The sequence below is a fragment of the Prunus dulcis genome, chromosome 1, assembly GCF_902201215.1.
Source record: "Prunus dulcis chromosome 1, ALMONDv2, whole genome shotgun sequence".
NCBI classification, from domain to species: domain Eukaryota; kingdom Viridiplantae; phylum Streptophyta; class Magnoliopsida; order Rosales; family Rosaceae; genus Prunus; species Prunus dulcis.
Window position 1 is genome coordinate 33128566 of NC_047650.1, and position 17098 is coordinate 33145663.

Below are 17098 nucleotides of genomic sequence, written 5' to 3' on the forward strand. Positions count from 1 at the left end.
AAATACCCAAAGCCCCATTTTCTAGAAATATATATTAAAAAAGAGGTTTTTTTGACACGCACTACGAAGTTACTGTGAAATCATTGGTCTAGACTGCATTGACATTATTGCACCAAATATATATATATATATATATATGTGTGTGTGTGTGTGTAATGAGATTTCACGCACACAACTAAGATGCTATAATGATTTGAATTCGAGACCTCTTGTCTGCAAGTCAATGCCTTTTTTCACTGGGTTAGACTCCATTGACTTATTGCACCGAATATTAAGAGTTGATAAATAAGTGTATTTTCACTAAAATTAACAATTGTCGGGGGAATATAGGGAAATAAAATAGGTGGGGAATATTTTTCTTAGATTTTGTGGGTCAGCAGATTTGATGGTCTTAGCTAAGCCCAAGTTTACCAACAAACGAAACAAAAAATACCGTATCTGTGTAATAATATGCTAAATTACAATTGTACCCCCACAAACCCTGTGCTCGTTTGGTACACCTCCCAGGCATGGACTGGATTAGATTAAAATTAGGCCCATGTTTGGTTGACCTAGTTCTAGTTTTAAATGGGGACTACTAATGCTGGGCCCACCAAAAACACCTCCTTAGGGGTTCTTAGCTAAGCCCGTGTGGAAGGAGGGGACAATTAGTACGCTCACTAATTAGAACGTTCGCATGTTTTCATCGTTTGTTATCTTCTTTTGCTTCCCAAGCGAACTGAAGTCAATTTTCATTGATTCTCAACAGGTCACCACTCTTTCTATCTATGAATCTTCCTATTCTCTCAACTTGATTGAATATTGTACTCAATCTTTCTCTTCTCTCTAGTTTATGGTATGAATCTGCAGATGTTTTGAGATTTTTCTCTGTTTTATTTTTAGGTTTTCTGTCAATTTTTTTGGTTCTAGAATATTTCGTTCTTTGGCTCCTTCATGAGATATTTTCTTTGTTCTTTTGAGTGAGATAATTAAAAGTGGCTGTGTAATTTGTATTATAATGCTAGATCTGCTAGTTCAAGGATTGGGTTATGTGAAGAATTGAAAATTTTCCATTAGGTGAAATTTTTTTAATAAATAGGTTAAAGAACAGAGTAATAATGCTTCTTACATAGAATATATATATATATATATGTATTTTAAAGAAGAAGAAGAAGACTTGAAATAACAAACAGATGCAAGGTTTTTAGATTTTTTATTTTTTACTTTTAGGTTTTAATGTGGAGTAGAAATGGGGTCTTTGTTTTGCTTTTGTTGTGAAAGGGGGAGCATTGGGGAAGAGGTATTAGGAATGCATGAAGAAAAGAAATATGTCAAAGCTTTGGTGTGTCTTTTTTGACCCAAATAGCTGATAAATCAGAACCAAAACAGAGCTTTGACATATTTCTTTTTTGCCTTATGCCTTTAGGCTTTACAGCCTTTATTGTTGGGGGTGGTTTGTTTTTTTTAAAATTTCAATTTTCTACTTTCTTTGAGTTCATGGATGCATATGCTTTATTTGTTTATTATTGAAACATGTTGAAAGTACACTAATACATGTCTTGTTTAATCATAGCACAACAAGGAAGCAGAGGGATGGAGAAACAAATCTTTTCCAATTTATGACAAACTTGCTAACATATTTGGAAAGGACCGTGCTAATGGGAAAGGATCCGTGGTCCCAATGGAGATGATGGAGGAGCAAAGCTACAATGAGGTTAATCCAAATGACATTGCAGCTAAGAATGATTCTCCCATGTCCCAAGGTGGCAGTCATTCTGAAAATAGTGAAAGAAAGATGAAAAGAGGAACTAAAAATTCAAGTGATGGAACCGACAAGATAGTACATGCATTGGAAAAATTATTTGTAGAATCTAGAAAAAGAATGCAAATAGTAACTGAGGCAATCGTGAAAGGTAATGAAGATCGTAGTGACATTGCTAAAATGCTCAAGGACATGGGTCTTTCTCCTATGGATCAAATTGATGCATTGACTCTCATTTTGGAGAAACCACAAACTGTGGCAGTGTTTCAGTCATTAGATGATGATGTCAAAGAAGTGTTTGTTCAAAAATTGCTTAATGACCATGCTAGAGGATGACGGTGCTTCTATGGTGTCTTGGTTATGGATGACAATTGTGTGACAGACTACATATGGTTATGGTAACTTGTCTTAGTTTGTGAACACTAACATGTGTACTTTCTTTTGTAATTTTGGTGCTGGAAATCCACTATGGATAATCTTATTTTGTGAATGTTGTTGGATATGCACCATTGATTTTCTTGTTTTGTGAACTTGGTGTTGTATATGCACCATTGATCATCTTATTTTGTGAACTTTGTGTTGGATATTTACCATGAATTAAGTAGAACTTTATGTTATGAAAATTGGCTTGCTATGATGTTGGGATGGTTTGGAGCTTGTCTCACCATGTTTGCAGGAAGAAAGGAAGCATAAAACCAAGTGTAGAGGTCATGTGGCTAGTGGTTCGGCAATTGACAAACAGATAGTTGCTTTTCGCAAACTATGATGGCAATTGCATGTTGTTTTTGCAATTACCTAGTGACTGTTTGGTAATTTGTGTTAGGGAAGTTGAGCTTTCACATTCAGGAAATATTCTCAAAATATAGGCATGTTCCCAAAGTTTTGGAAAATTGTCTCGCCATGTTTGCAGGAAGAAAGGAAGCATAAAACCAAGTGTAGAGGTCATGTGGCTAGTGGTTCGGCAATTGACAAACAGATAGTTGGTTTTCGCAAACTGTGATGGCAATTGCATGTTGTGTTTGCAATTACCTAGTGACGGTTTGGTAATTTGTGTTAGGGAAGTTGAGCTTTCACATTTGGGAAATATTCTCAAAATATAGGCATGTTCCCAAAGTTTTGGAAATTTTTAATACTAATTTTTTTGGGAACAAGCCCAACCCCAAAATCTCATAAAAAATAAAAAAGCACTCAATAGGGCATCAAAACCAATTTAATAATCAATATTAAAATTCAATAAGGCTAGCTATCATTTTTTTTGGTTTTTTTGGGTTTGTTTATAGGAATTCAATTGTGTAGGGTTTATTTATAATATTAGTGCTAGAAATGGGTATATCACTAAATATCTCTAAAAATAATTTCTAATTAAAATATTATATCACATAAATTTTTTTTTTAAATTTAATCCCAGTCCAAGTATACACAAAACACAGAATAGTACTATTTTCGTTATCTAACTTTTTAGTCCGACATTACACTAAACGTAGGACAAGTCTTATCCAACTTATGCCAGGCCAAGCCAATCTAAGATAGTCCTAATATTTAGTCCAGTCCGTAACAATCCGCCGTACCACACGAGTGCTTAAATGTACCGGTCGAAGAATGATCCCAAATTCAACCCAACACGTTGAAGAATGATTCCCCATGGTCGAAGAATCTCCCAAATTCAATCCAACACAACACTTCTTTTTCCCTTGTCCAAAACCACCACAACAACTACCCGTATTTCCCACCAATTTTCCCCAGAAAATTCCCAAATTTACCTGGAAAATCAAGCCGAATACCAAACCAAAAATGTCGACGATCAAAGACACAAGTCTCACAATTGACGAATTGGGTTGTTCCGTTTCCTTCGCCGATTTCCCCGAGGACGTCCAGCTCTGCGTTCTCTCCTTCCTCACGCCTCCCGAGATCGCCAGCTTCGCCTGCACATCGAAACGGTTCGTTTCGCTATGCAAAAACGATGGCAAGCTTTGGTTCTCTATGTGCGACCGCAGGTGGGGCTCCAAGACCCAGATCAAGAAATGGGGAAATGGGAAAATCACCTACAGAATTCTCTACCAGACCCTCAGCGATTGGGAAAATCTGATTGGATTCTGGCGCCAAGGCGGCATCGTGACATCTCCACCGTTGATTTTCTTCGAGTGGGGCCCATCGTTCATGACCGGCTTCCGGGTCTCTCCAGCCAAGGACGGTACATACGGTGTCGTAAAGGCACCCTTTTTGTGGATGAGTCTCTCGCCGGAGGGCCAAGTTGTGAACTTTCTCGACCCGGAAGGCCGGACCGAGATTTCGGAAGATTTCGCTAATTCCAAGCGGTTCAAGTTTGCGGAGAGCGATTTAGTTCCGGTCAATTTGAGCTTAATGGGGAAGACCCATTTTGTTGTGGAGGAAGATATGAGCTTTGGGGCTCGGAGAAGTTCCAGCTCAGTTAGTGGACGCGGAGAGGATGGTGGGGTCGGTGAGGATTTGATTGGAGCCGAGACTAGTGGGTCCCCAGGGACATCACCGGACCAGTTGGTGGTAGAGATTTATCAGTACTTTGCAAACCGGACCAGCCCAGGTGGAGATAGAGCTTCGAGGAGGCAGAGGAGGAGAGAGAAGGAAAAGCAGGCCAGGAAGAAGTTGGAGCCTCAGCATTTCGTCAAGATTGTTGATTGCTCGCCTACACCAACTCGGCCTTTACAGGGCCTATGGAAGGTGCCTTTTTTTGCTTTATGCTTGTATGTTTCAGCTGAAAGTTGGAAAATCAGTTGTTTTATGCTTTAAGATTGTTGTTGCAGTTTCTATGCCTAATTACAGAGATACAGATATTGACATCTTCTCCTGATTTTGCTTATTGTGAAGTGCTTGTCGGACAAACTATGCCATTCAGTGTTTGGTGGACTACATTTTATTTAGTTTGTATTTTGGAATTTAGAACTGGCTCCTGAATTTGCTTCAATCTTATAAGACTATTCTCTCCAAGAATTTCCATTGGTTGTATTTCTGAGTGTTTTGCTTCGGTAAGGTTAGTACTGGATGTTTTATCAGGTTGGTCTTCGTGTTCTTAGATTATACAAACAAATCCACATCAATTTGTTATGTAGGAGAATTAGGAACAGAGATCTGTCTACATGAATCCCTTATTTTAGAAGTACTTGAATATTGTGGTCGGTGCTTATGCTTCATTGATTTGTACCAAGTAGAACTCCCAAACTACTTGGTATAAGTTAGTACAGAAAACATGGGACTGCTTAGAAGTCAGATTGCTGTCTTAGGATAGTTGGATCAATCTACCTTGGGTATCTAAACTTTGTGTAAAGGGCAGCTCTAGTGTTAACTGATTGGTTTTGCTCCTTTCACTCTTGCTTACTGTAATGTGTCATTACAAGATGGTGGATTCACAAGAGATTTCAATTGTGGCTTAATTGACCCCCTCTTCTTCTTCCAACTGCAGGGAATTTATGATGACATGACCTTGGGTTTTTACCTTGTTGCATATGATGACATTGGGGGCATTTCCTGCCAAAAGGTTTGCGACTCGTCTGGAAATTTTTGCAGCTTCGCACGTGTTATCAGGAAACACCCGGTCTTTTGGACAATGAACCCTACTTTTATTGAGTCTCCATTTTCCCCAGAGGAAGAAAATTTGTATACTAGTCGGATACATCTTCAACCAACTGCAGCAGCAGATCACATTCACCAGCATCTCCCTCTCACAGGAAACAAAGGAGTCTCTCGCATTCTTTGCATAAACTTCAGTCATGATCTGGCTATTCCAAACTTGGCAGGAACTACTACAAATCCACTGCATGCTCAGGGGCGGATTTGGCAGTATTGGGATGGATCGTTTGGGTTTGGATTTCTTCAAGATAGTTTTATCAGAGACCTGAAGCGTGTTGCCAAGAATGGTTGTCTTCTTGACACCGCAGAGCATTTGTTGTGACTGATGTACTACTTTGGGGAATTTTTTTATTTTTTATTTTTGTACAGACACCCTTTGCTTGATGCCACTTAATGCTGTGGCACTGTGTACTATAACTTCAATTGCAAAGCCAATGGTTGAATTTCTGAAAATTTTCTTCTGTGGAATCATCTAATAAAATGTTCAATTACCTGTTGGCTCTTAACTAAATCTCTATACCATTTTATTACTTTTAATTTAAGACCACTCAGCTTGAATAAGAACTGTTCTTTTGGTGTTAGAGAGCTTGCATAGTAAGATACAGAGAACAATGGGACTTCTCAACATTTATTCAAAGCCAACAAGAACACAATAAGAGGAGAAAAAAAAGCCTCATTTGGGTCTTTAGGAAAGGGGCTAGTTGAAAATAGGTTTCGGCATCTCATTGTAGCATTCACAACCTCACAGCAAAACTAAAAAACAGCAAATGAATGAACCCACACACTTCAATTATACATAGGACTCCATCTGTATCAGGGACAGCAACACCACATAAAGAAGGGATGCTAAGGGGAAAAAAAGTTATCCATTCTTTGTATCATATCTCGGCAGCAACTTCTCTGGCACTGGCATTCTCATCGACGGTGTTCTTCTCATAGTCACCCTCAAGCTGGCTTAAGTTTCCTTTCTCCTTGATGAGTTGGGTGTGGTGGTGTTTACAGTAGAGTCGGCCCTCGTGCGCAATGTAGTTTGATGGGCTGATCGTACATCCTCCATGTGAGCATTTGAAACACATCTTGTGGTAAGGAGTTCCATTCACAGTAACCTATTGATCAATGTCAAAATATTAAGTGTTAGGTTTCTTTGCTGATAACAGCATGTGGAGAAATGATAATTTCAAAAGTTGGTCTTACCTTTTCTGTTGGATAAACAGTATTCTTGCAGCCAAAGCATTTATCTCTGGTTCCACCAAACATACTTGAAGCTTTGGCTACTGCAGGTTTCTGTTAAAACAGTTTGTCATCAAGATGATGAGCAGATATTAAGGACTTGTATAATCCATATTAAAGCAATTAAATTTCTGGGAAATATATACCTCATTATCAACAGGTCTCTCTGGTTTTACAATTTTTGGTGTCCCTGAAAAGGAAAATGAAACAGAATTTGATCACCTTGAGCCCACTGAGAGAGAGAGAGAGATATATTTAATAAATTTGGTGAATTTTTAGTTTTACCTTCAAAACTTTTGTCAAGACTGCCAGTTCTTTTAAAGAGCTGATCAAAATGTGGCCTGCAGTACAGCACTCCCTCAAATGAATTGTAGTTGCTGAGCTGCAAAATGATATTTTGGTCAATGGAGTTGTATATGAAAACCAAAAATGTGGAAGCTAGAATTAACTTTCAATTTTAAAACATACTTCAAGAACATGTGTGTTGTTGTGAGAGATGAATCATCATATGGGCAACAGCCAACAGATGAAGATTAAATCATATATCTATAAAGAATAATTCTTGGATAGAACAATGCCAGAGTAACTAGTAGATGATAGGGTTGCCAATCTGGAAACTGATATAGTTCTGTTCTTGGGTTTGAACTATACATATATATATATCAAGTTTTGGGTGTCTGAACTATGATTCTGTAATATCAAGATGCAGGTGAGATTTGATAAGCATAAGACTTCCAGTGTAACTGGACAAGAAAGAACATCTACCAGGTCGTTGTCAATAGCTAAAAGGTTTTTTCTTTTAGGCCAAACGAGAAAGGGTATCTACTCTAAACAAGAAAGAAAGTAGCTTGATCATACAGATGGGAATTCTGAAGAAATATAGTCTTATAGCATTATGGACCAGAAAAATGAAAAAAAACTTCAACCAATATGAGATCCATTTTGCTTCTTCAATTCAACAATCTGTCCCCAAAATTTTGCCAAAGAGAGATTTTAAGTCTTAAGTTAGTGAAACAAGGTAAGATATATGTACTACCTTGAGGGTTCCCTTGCAGTGGTGGCATCGAAAGCAGGCTTTGTGGTAGATACGGTTATCCGCTGTTAGCTTATCAACCAGATACACAGTCTTGTCACAAGCCATGCACTTCTGGGTTGTTCCTGCAAATGCCATGACTTCTTCCTGTTCACACTATTCTCTCCTTCTCTCTGTCTCTCTGTCTCTCTCTCTCTCTCTCTCTACCCCTAAGAAAAACTGAAGGAGATAAGAAAAATGAATAAGAGAGATCAAAATATGTTGGTTGCAGGGGATTGCAGAGACCAAAAGCACAACTGTGGATGAATATGATCAAAGTTAGCTGCAATTAGCAATCATATTGTCCCATTTCCAAGCACCCACCTACCACTCTCTGTCCGTTAGATATTTTTTCTTTATTAGCTTCCCCTGTCCTCCAAATGAAAACAAAGGCATACATTACAGTACATATAAACCATGCATTTGCTTTTTCTTTCTTTCTTTTTTCTTTTTTTCCTAATTGATTTCAGCATTATGAGATGGTAGCTGGAAATTCAAAAGGGATATAAACCAAATTTGCTGACTTCATTGCAAAATTAATAGCTGGCCTGGCCAACATGGATGGCCCAATCTATTAGTTGATCAGTTGGGGTATTCAGAAAGTGACTATAAATAAAGTTCGTTTGCTTTAATTAAGTTTCAAGCTAAATTAGGAGTGGGACACTAATAAGTGGGATAAATGTTTGGATGGGTAACACCTGAAAACCCTTTTAAAAAAAATTGAACTTGAAGCATCAAATGACTTTATCATAAGTTTGATGCTCCATGCCATCAAGTGCCAGCACTTCATCAACCCATTGCCTAGCTGGCTTGCTTGCTTCAGTTCTCAAACATATCTTTGCTCCTCCATGATTACACCATTTTACATCGAACACGAATTTATTTGATTGACGATCTAACAACATATCGATTATGGTGAATTGCCTAGCTTCTTTTGGCTAATTCACCTAAACATGTATGAGAAAAATCATGGGCAAAGTAACATTGCACGAATCTGAAATGATGAGGCCCCAGTCTTTTAACCTAATTCTTTTACCTTCTTCCACCGCACTCTATCGTGATGACAGCTCTGTTCCATGTTCCATGCTTCCATGGGTGCCCCACATTGACTTTTGCGTTGCCTAAATGTGAGCTTTATTTTGCCAATCTAGGCCCCTCCTCCATGTATTAGCAGTTCAACATTTAAATTATTTACATGCAAAGTCATAATTATCTGCAAAAGCTTGTGCTGTGTATTTAGGAGGACTCATCCCATCCCATGTGAATGAAAGTGAGGTGACATAAAGCGTCTCCAAAACCGTAATCATAGTCCTCCCCAGCACAAAACAATGGCCCCGGGGTATGCTGAATGGACCAAGATGGTCCATGGGCTTAATTAGAGATTCTTTCACACTAAAGCGGTATAAAGCTACTTTTATGTAGATAATTAACAAAGCGGGCATTTGGTCTAGTGGTATGATTCTCGCTTTGGGTGCGAGAGGTCCCGAGTTCGATTCTCGGAATGCCCCTTTTTTATTTTATGAAAATTAAGAGCCCGATATTGGATTACCTGAATAGGATACCAAACGCAACCTAATTGTTCTGTACTTTTTTTTGCCGCCTCAAGCTCCTACAGTTAACCGCCCCCAAATTTCAAGCCCTAGCCTCCTCAATCTGGAACCCACTCGACAACATAAACGAAGAAGACGAAGTTTTGACCCAAAAAAACGAAGACGAAGTGAAAATGGTTTTTGGGCAAGTGGTGATTGGTCCACCTGGGTCAGGGAAGACCACCTACTGCAATGGCATGTCTCAGTTTCTCCAACTCATTGGAAGGTAAATTTTCACCTCTGCTTCTGGTTTTTTTCTTTGGTAACATAGGTCGCAAAGCCCAAACCAAAGAGACTACACAGAAACAATCTATGCCTCAAGAGGCCATTCTCTCTGCTTCTGGTTTTCAAGTTTTCCTTCCTATGGCGTCAATATTATCCATATGAATCTGTCTGGATCGTCTGCAATGACAACTTTATCATTTTGGGCATGCAGAAAAGTTGCTGTTATCAATTTGGATCCTGCTAACGATGCATTGCCGTATCCTACTCATTAGTTTACGTTTCATTCTTCATATTTTGCAGTTTAATAGTTTCCTTTCCTTGTAGTATGTCAAGCCTTTACTTAAATTTAGATATGAATGTGCTGTGAACATAGAGGATCTTATAAAACTAAGTGATGTGATGATGGAGCACGGTCTTGGTCCAAATGGAGGTGCATATTTATATTTAGTATATCTAAATATCTATAAACACTTTTGGTTCATCACTTGGATAAAGTAAAATGTGCAAACGTTTGTTTTTCTTTTATTAGCAATGTTTGGATTGTAAATGAAAAAGAAAATTGGATAGTTTACGGTCAGCTGTTATCAGATGGTTTGCGATCAGCTATTCCTGTTTATTTTTTTGCCAAGATCCTCTTAGAGTTATGATCAACCTTTTAATGGTGCTTAAGAGTGTGCTTTTGTTAGACTCAACAAATGATGCTTTTTTTGTGTGTGTGGAAATATTATAGTCTTTTAGAAGTTTTTTTAATGGATTTTGTGAGCAACATACTTGTAAAGTATATGGCCCCTTCTGGTTCTGCAACTTCTGAAGTTTCTTTTGTCATGTTCATCCAGGTCTTGTATATTGCATGGATTATCTAGAGAAGAATATTGACTGGTTGGAGGCGAAGTTGAAACCTCTTATAAAAGGTTTGTTTGTTTTGTCTTGCTGTACTTATTTAAATATTCAGGCTCTCGAAATTATGATCATGCTAATCCTTTTTTAGTTTGTCAGAGGTCATGATTATTCTTGACCATACTTTTAACCCCCCGAAACTTTTGAGATGTCCAGTCCTGTCATGATGTTTGCTTGAGATACATCAATACTGCTTCTTCGACTTGTTACAACTGTCTTTTTTCATGTTGTTTATATTAAGAGAAGTTGTACAGTTCTCAGAGGGTGTGTGCATCTATTGACTGGTGTCTTCTGAAGGACTTATATACATATGCTTGCATTGTTATTGCAAGAACCAGTTCAAATTGGAGCTAGTCCTATGGTAGTTTGGGATTATACTTGATGTTTGACCAATGATGCCCAAGTATAAATGATAACTGAAGCCTTCGGGAAACTGCAATAAGGATCATTTGAAAGCAATTAAGCAAGTATATATGTTTTTCCCCCTTTTTGGTTATCTAACTGCAGCCCTGTAGAGTTATGCATCATAATAGTTTGTTTGCAAGGAATGGCATGTTAGTGTTCTTGTAGGTTGTCCCCTGAGCAGTGATGAAATAACAGTTGTATTTTGCTGCCTAACAATGTTATTAACTTTGCAGATCACTACATTCTCTTTGATTTCCCCGGCCAAGTCGAACTATTCTTTCTTCACTCCAGCGCCAAGAATGTTATCATGAAACTCGTAAAGAAGTTAAACCTCAGGGTATATTATAATCTTCTTTTGCAATCTTTGTAGCTTGCACCATTCACCAGGACCATGATAGTTGATGTGCCTTGTGCTTGTTATCTTGATGGCTTCCGGATTTGATGCAGTTGACTGCAGTTCATTTGGTTGATGCCCACCTTTGCAGTGACCCTGGGAAGTATGTTAGTGCATTGCTTCTCTCTTTATCAACCATGCTTCATATGGAACTCCCACACATAAATGTCTTGTCTAAGATTGATTTAATAGAGAGTTATGGAAAGCTAGGTATGGCTCTGGTTCTTCTTTTTTTCTTCCTGTTCCTTTCTTATACATAACATTTAAAATATCTGATACTAATGCCGGTGCTCCTTATCCTTGCTAATTTTTGCTATTTTCTTTTTGATGTCTGCAGCTTTCAACCTTGATTTTTATACAGATGTAGAGAATCTATCTTATCTTCAATACAGTCTTGATCAGGATCCTCGCTCGGCTAAGTACAGGTGTGATTAACATTTGATCATATGGAAAAGTTATGAAAGCTTGCTTTGATATTAATAAAATGTCTTGTTTGTATTGCAGAAAGCTCACTAAGGAGATTTGTGATGTAGTAGAAGATTACAGTCTTGTCAATTTTGCAACTTTAGATATTCAGGCATGCTAATCCCTCTTCACTTTACTCCTGACGTCATGAACTTTTTATACTTCGTGTTTTAAGTCAGTTGCTACTTTACAGGATAAAGAGAGTGTGGGGAATCTAGTTAAACTGATAGACAAGAGCAATGGATACATTTTTGCTGGCATAGAAGCGAGCGCAGTAGAGTTCAGCAAGATTGCAGTTGGTCCTGTTGATTGGGATTATTACAGATATCCTTTTAATTTTGATTCTATAATAATATGTTTTCTTTTATTCCTTTATCTTGTCCACTTTTTGATGCATGCTTCAAGCTTTAGCATAATTTAGAATCAAATTTGTCCACTTTTTGTGGAAAATGTCCTACTAAACCACTAGTTTAAGTATCTGAAAGAATAATTCTGATCTACCATCACTTAGACTTGTTTGGCTGGGTATGAGTTAAACTAGTCAACCTAGTCACCGGGTTTCTATATTTTCATCTAGGTGGACCAGAATGTGTATGAGATCCTCATATCCAGATAGATAGGTAATGCTGCATTTGATTTGAATTGAAAAAACTTGAGGTCCAGGAAGTTCTTATGATTAGTTGATGCATCTGAACTGTGTGGTTTTGTATTTCAAATTTTCTGTTGCATATAAACCAAAGAAATCGTTAGGTGTTTTTCAATGAGTTTTGCTTAACAAAGTAGCTCACAGTTGCAGCGGTGCAAGAGAAGTACATGAAGGATGACGAAAATTTTGATGATGATGAACACTCTGGAGACTGACAATCTTCATTTTGTGAGAAAATGATTCTGGTGAGCATTGTATTGTTCCCCCGTCCTGCCTCATGATTAACAGTGAGGCACCTCCCAAGGTGGCAGATGCTTTGTGTTGACGAAATTAGGCAACTCGCTCTTGCGTGGCTATTTTTGTATGATATATGTATGTTTCTTAGTCATGCTGTGTTTATTCATGTGAAAATGCAACTTACATAGAGCTAATTAATTTACTAGAGATTGAGCAATATGATTACATTGGTTTTATAACAACAAAACTGTGGTTTTATGGGGGCTGGATTGAATTATGCACCGCCAATGATTATGTCGATGAACTGATTAAGAATTTAATATCTTCTACTCACTCTCTATCCGTACGTAGTAGTGACTTGATAACGAAGTTTCTTCACGTAAAAGTGTGCGTGCACACAGAGGAAATCTGCTTTGTTGAAGAAGATGCCTTTGAACTTCTAGATGTTATAGACTTCTGGAAAATAAATGTCTGCAGGTGAGAAATGTCAGGGCCCCGCGCCGAATTGGAAAAGGTGAGAATGAGTTTTATTAATTTTTTTTCCCTTTTTTTCTCAAAACTTAAGTTTTATTAAGAACATTCGAATATATAATTTCTAAAAGAAGAAAGAGAAAAGATGACAACTCAGTCATCGAGAGTAGAGCAACAAATTGTAGCCACTTTCGTCCTAAATATATGATTTCCATTATTTTTTAATATTTGTGCGAATTTATTTTCATTTGATGATTAATGTTGTAATTTTCTTCTTAATTTATATTCGATCAAGCGCGTGGAAATGGTCTACCGTGTCGCTCACGGCTCAAGTTGACTTGTTCTAGTCGTCTAAGCATACCTCATGATGTGAACATCTATTTTGATTTTTTATTATTTATTTTTAGGTTCTGCAGCAGGCAGAAAGTAAATACAAAGGAAATAAATAAATAAATAAAAATAAATCTTTCTTTCTTGCATGTGGAGCTATCAGCTATGAAATGAAATTAGATTCATGTGTGTTAAATAATAAATTCCACGAAATGAATGGTTCAAATTCAAATATATATATATTCAAATCAATCACGGGCAGCAATACCATTGCAATCGAGTCATATTTTGACATATCAAAAAGGTTATAAAAAAAAACATAATGTCATATTTAGCTCAGGATTAGCTTAATCCTATTCAAATGAAATGCAAACGACTTTGTCACTTGTCACTTGTCCATGGCTTTGGTTTTGGTTTTTCAACAATGAGATTAAGGCTGAGATTAGTAACCTATTAATTAACTAAACATTTTCATTAATATATTGTATTTGAAAGATCTCACGGGTGACGGGTGATGCCATCCATCTATAAATATTGAGATCAACCCATGAATAAAATAAAATGCGTATTGCACAAGTTTTGCTTCCTCAGACAGATTCTATTGCATGGAGCAAGCAATGACGGAAGCACTGAGATGGATTGCTCATTTTTCCTCTTAAATAACTGCAATTATTGCTCCTACTCCTCTTCAATAACTGCAAATTAATCGTTACTACGTAAAAAGTATGAACGACGACTTGTTAATACTTACGTAATTTAACATATTAAGACATTCAAACGAGGAAAGTTATGAAAGACAGTCATAAATAAAAGCAAGTAAGAATAGATCAAATACTCCCCTCTAATCAATCTAATTATGAGTTTTCATGTATTGAATTAAAGATTCATATACTTATTTTGATTCGGTAGGTGTTAATAAAAGCATGAGAAGTCATAAATAAAAAATATTTATTTAAATGCAGATAGAATAAGGGATAAAGCACTTGTTTTTCCCATGCCAACCTAACTAAAAAGAAGATATGCTTCTTTATTGTGTGAAATTTCCAAATAACACTTGCTTTTTCTTGACCAAAACAAAAACAAACAAAAAATTGTTTTTACCGTGTCAACTTCCATTCCAACTAATAATTCATGGTCCCGGTGGGGCAGTGGCCCTTCTAGATGACAAGTATAAGCACGTCGCTCAACATTTATTGATAAAAAGTAAATATATTCTTATTAAAAAATTGGAGACCAAAATTCAATTCAATAATACTCTTCTCCATGCATAAAGACCGGGTAAAAACTCAACTAGATATCCTTTGGCTTGCATTTGCAAAGAACAATCCGAAAGTGTATACGTGGCATTGTTTTTTTCCCCTACTCCCCAAGAAGTCAGTCAACCCACACCAAAATCCATGTGGACAGAAGAAGCTTCTATAGGATTTTGTTTTGTCAAACCTTCAATTGATTATGCTTTGTTTGGATCTGCCTTCTCTCACCACAGCACCTCCTTTAATAACCTATTTTATATATATATATATATATATGTGGCTCTCTTCTCTTCCAATCAACCAAATCACAAAATTCCCACAACACCAAACTCTCTCTCTCTCTCTCTAAAACCCAGTTGATTTCAAATGTTGAGCCCTTTCAGCTGTGGCTTTTTCCACCCAGAAGATGTTCACGATGAACCCATAAGTTCAAGTCCTTGTTCAACTCCAAGAAGATCGTCCAGAAGAAGCAGCAAGGACAGCAAAAACCCATACTCAAGCCGCGGCCTTGACAAGTTCTCTGCACTCTTAGCTGATCTTGAAGAGAAAAGGCAGAAGATTTATGCAGAAACGCCCCCACAGGACATATCGTTTGTCCGCTTTGTGTTCAAGGACTCAAACGACGACGTCCCGGTCCCCATCGTGATCAAAGTGAAGGACAAAAAGGAAGACCAAAACAACAACAAAATCAGCAAGCCTGATCAATATCAGGTGCTGGTAAAAGAAAAGCATGCAACACCACTCGATAAATTGACCGTTGAGCCCTCAACACCCACCAAGGAAGTGTCCCAGGAACAACCCAAGACTGATGATAAGAAGAGGAGGGTGTTTTGGTCATGGAATTTCAGTGACATGAACTTGGGCTTGTGGAAAAGGCCATCTTTTTATTTGCCAGTGGTTATGGTATTCATTTTGGTTCTGTTGGCTGTGTTCGGGAGATCTGTTGCCATACTATGCACCTCTATTGGTTGGTATGCATTGCCAACGTTGAAAGAGAGCAGCAGCAGAAGCAGCACAAGAAGAGCATCAAAGAAAAAAGACCACGTTACAAGATTCAGTGACAACAATAATAAGACGGCAGCCGATCATCATGGCTTGTCTTCTCCAAAGAGTAGTAGCCCCACCGCCGGTACGCCCCGGTCGCAACAGCACGGTCACCGGAAAAGCTGGTGACCATGATCATGATGCGATTGGCTTGTGAATTTCTCCATATGTTAATTGGTTCTTTCTTTCTTTTTTCCTTTTTTGTTTTTTTTTGGGTCAATATTTGGCTGCTCTGTATGTACAAGCTCTGCTTTTTAATTGGTTGCTTGTTGTGGGGTTGGGTTGAAACTTAGAAATCCAACTCTCCGTTTCACATGTTTGTAAATGTAAATTATGAGTTACATAGATAGTAGCCCATGTTATGTTAGCTCTTTATGGCATAGAGGTTTTGTAAGATGTAATCAGTGAAAACTGCCTGGTAATTCCATGATTATGTGGTTAATTATGTCTTGATCTTCTAGTTTTATGCTGAATTATTTCCCCAAAAAAGCTAATTAAAGGATTAGATTGTGGATTAAGCTATCGTCATGAGTATAATTGTGTGGCGTTGCTTATAATAGTAAAAAAAAACACAATGTTTGTAACCAATTCGAGGTCAGATAACCTTTTTTCTTTTTGATAAACATTAAGAGATTTACAACGATACTCTTATAATGGGGTCAACAATACACCTACGATAAAAGTTATGTTGTATCAAACTCATCACAAAATATATCGTAATCGCGTCATAATGAAGCTGAGAGCTACAGCAGAATATTTTATTGAATGCAATACCTTGAGAAATCTGGAGCTGCTTTGGCCTTGCTGTAATATACTTAACTAAATCCACTCCACGTTTCTCCTCTTCTTTTTAAACAAACAATTTTCACGCTTCTCCTCTACCATGAGATGCTGCGTACACGATGATTATTTAATGGTAATAACCATATGAAATTTCCTTGGGAATTTAAGAAGGAAATTCTTGCTCACAACAATTAAATTAATCAACCTTCAAGATCATATTGCTTAACATATGAAAAAGGAACCAAAAAAAAATTGATTTTTTCAGATTTTGAAATATGGAAAGCAGATTACACATGTAATGAACTATGAGGAAGCACTTTGGTGATTGTTGGTCAGGGGGTTCACAATTCTTCCAAAATCATCAATTTTTAAGATCCACAACCAGCCATGTCCTGTTTATTTATTTTTTTATTATCAAAACTTGCATCTTAAGAACTCAGTCAAGGCATCTACTTTAATTAAGAGGAGGAGTGACAACAGGTAAACAAACAAAGACTTGGAAGCTAAACAAAGAGTTTAGAAGAGGAAAGTTATCACCACGGCACGACGTAAGGATCTCCGGTGGCACTGTTAGACTGCATACAATCATGGGAGGTTGGTTCAACTAGAAAACAACATTAATTCTAAAATAATGGGATTCTACCAAAGTATGAGGCTTCTCAAATGTAAGAGTTGGCCAATGTAACTCGGTAAGACATAAAAACAAACCTTCT

At 37.4% G+C, this 17098-nt stretch overlaps 4 protein-coding genes and 1 non-coding gene across 6 annotated transcripts; 4 read left to right on the top strand and 1 right to left on the bottom strand.

Moving 5' to 3' along the window:
* Nucleotides 1–3346: 3346 nt before the first annotated feature.
* On the top strand, nt 3347–5850 carry LOC117616128 (F-box protein At3g12350). The gene is made up of 2 exons (XM_034345343.1): nt 3347–4438; nt 5178–5850. The coding sequence occupies exons 1-2, from the start codon at nt 3383–3385 to the stop codon at nt 5664–5666; spliced, it is 1545 nt and encodes a 514-aa protein (XP_034201234.1). The 5' UTR covers nt 3347–3382; the 3' UTR covers nt 5667–5850.
* Nucleotides 5851–5944: 94 nt separating this feature from the next.
* Nucleotides 5945–8034, bottom strand: LOC117625082 (LIM domain-containing protein WLIM1-like). Its single transcript, XM_034356665.1, has 5 exons — nt 7611–8034; nt 6860–6956; nt 6721–6764; nt 6539–6628; nt 5945–6450 (listed from the first exon to the last, which is right to left on the bottom strand). Exons 1-5 carry the CDS (start codon nt 7743–7745, stop codon nt 6223–6225), a joined length of 594 nt encoding a protein of 197 aa, XP_034212556.1. The 5' UTR covers nt 7746–8034; the 3' UTR covers nt 5945–6222.
* Nucleotides 7792–16047, top strand: LOC117625074. Its single transcript, XM_034356654.1, has 2 exons — nt 7792–7812; nt 14888–16047. The coding sequence occupies exon 2, from the start codon at nt 14925–14927 to the stop codon at nt 15729–15731; it is 807 nt and encodes a 268-aa protein (XP_034212545.1). The 5' UTR covers nt 7792–7812; nt 14888–14924; the 3' UTR covers nt 15732–16047.
* Nucleotides 9083–9154, top strand: TRNAP-UGG. Its single transcript has one exon. It is a non-coding gene; the product is annotated as a tRNA-Pro (tRNA).
* On the top strand, nt 9206–12833 carry LOC117625060 (GPN-loop GTPase QQT1). Of its 2 annotated transcripts, XM_034356633.1 has the most exons (10): nt 9206–9461; nt 9672–9716; nt 9811–9890; nt 10297–10371; nt 10996–11099; nt 11210–11366; nt 11494–11581; nt 11661–11733; nt 11815–11945; nt 12410–12833. In XM_034356633.1, exons 1-10 carry the CDS (start codon nt 9370–9372, stop codon nt 12480–12482), a joined length of 918 nt encoding a protein of 305 aa, XP_034212524.1. In that variant the 5' UTR covers nt 9206–9369; the 3' UTR covers nt 12483–12833. The 2 variants fall into 2 exon arrangements, with proteins under 2 accessions (XP_034212524.1, XP_034212533.1); XM_034356642.1 differs by lacking the exons at nt 9672–9716; nt 9811–9890 and having other exon boundaries at nt 9218–9461.
* Nucleotides 16048–17098: the final 1051 nt, after the last annotated feature.

What these genes read in the sequence shown, in the direction of transcription:
- LOC117616128 (XM_034345343.1), top strand. Translation starts at nt 3,383, where the DNA reads ATGGTCGAAGAATCTCCCAAATTCAATCCAACACAACACTTCTTTTTC. An exon ending in CTTTACAGGGCCTATGGAAG is followed by an intron (nt 4,439 to 5,177) that starts GTGCCTTTTTTT and finishes TTCCAACTGCAG; the next exon opens with GGAATTTATGATGACATGAC.
- LOC117625082 (XM_034356665.1), bottom strand. Translation starts at nt 7,745, where the DNA reads ATGGCATTTGCAGGAACAACCCAGAAGTGCATGGCTTGTGACAAGACT. An exon ending in ACTGCAAGGGAACCCTCAAG is followed by an intron (nt 6,957 to 7,610) that starts GTAGTACATATA and finishes ATCATTTTGCAG; the next exon opens with CTCAGCAACTACAATTCATT. An exon ending in TCTTGACAAAAGTTTTGAAG is followed by an intron (nt 6,765 to 6,859) that starts GTAAAACTAAAA and finishes TTTCCTTTTCAG; the next exon opens with GGACACCAAAAATTGTAAAA.
- LOC117625060 (XM_034356633.1), top strand. Translation starts at nt 9,370, where the DNA reads ATGGTTTTTGGGCAAGTGGTGATTGGTCCACCTGGGTCAGGGAAGACC. An exon ending in TAAAGAAGTTAAACCTCAGG is followed by an intron (nt 11,100 to 11,209) that starts GTATATTATAAT and finishes GATTTGATGCAG; the next exon opens with TTGACTGCAGTTCATTTGGT. An exon ending in AGAGAGTTATGGAAAGCTAG is followed by an intron (nt 11,367 to 11,493) that starts GTATGGCTCTGG and finishes TGATGTCTGCAG; the next exon opens with CTTTCAACCTTGATTTTTAT.
- LOC117625074 (XM_034356654.1), top strand. Translation starts at nt 14,925, where the DNA reads ATGTTGAGCCCTTTCAGCTGTGGCTTTTTCCACCCAGAAGATGTTCAC.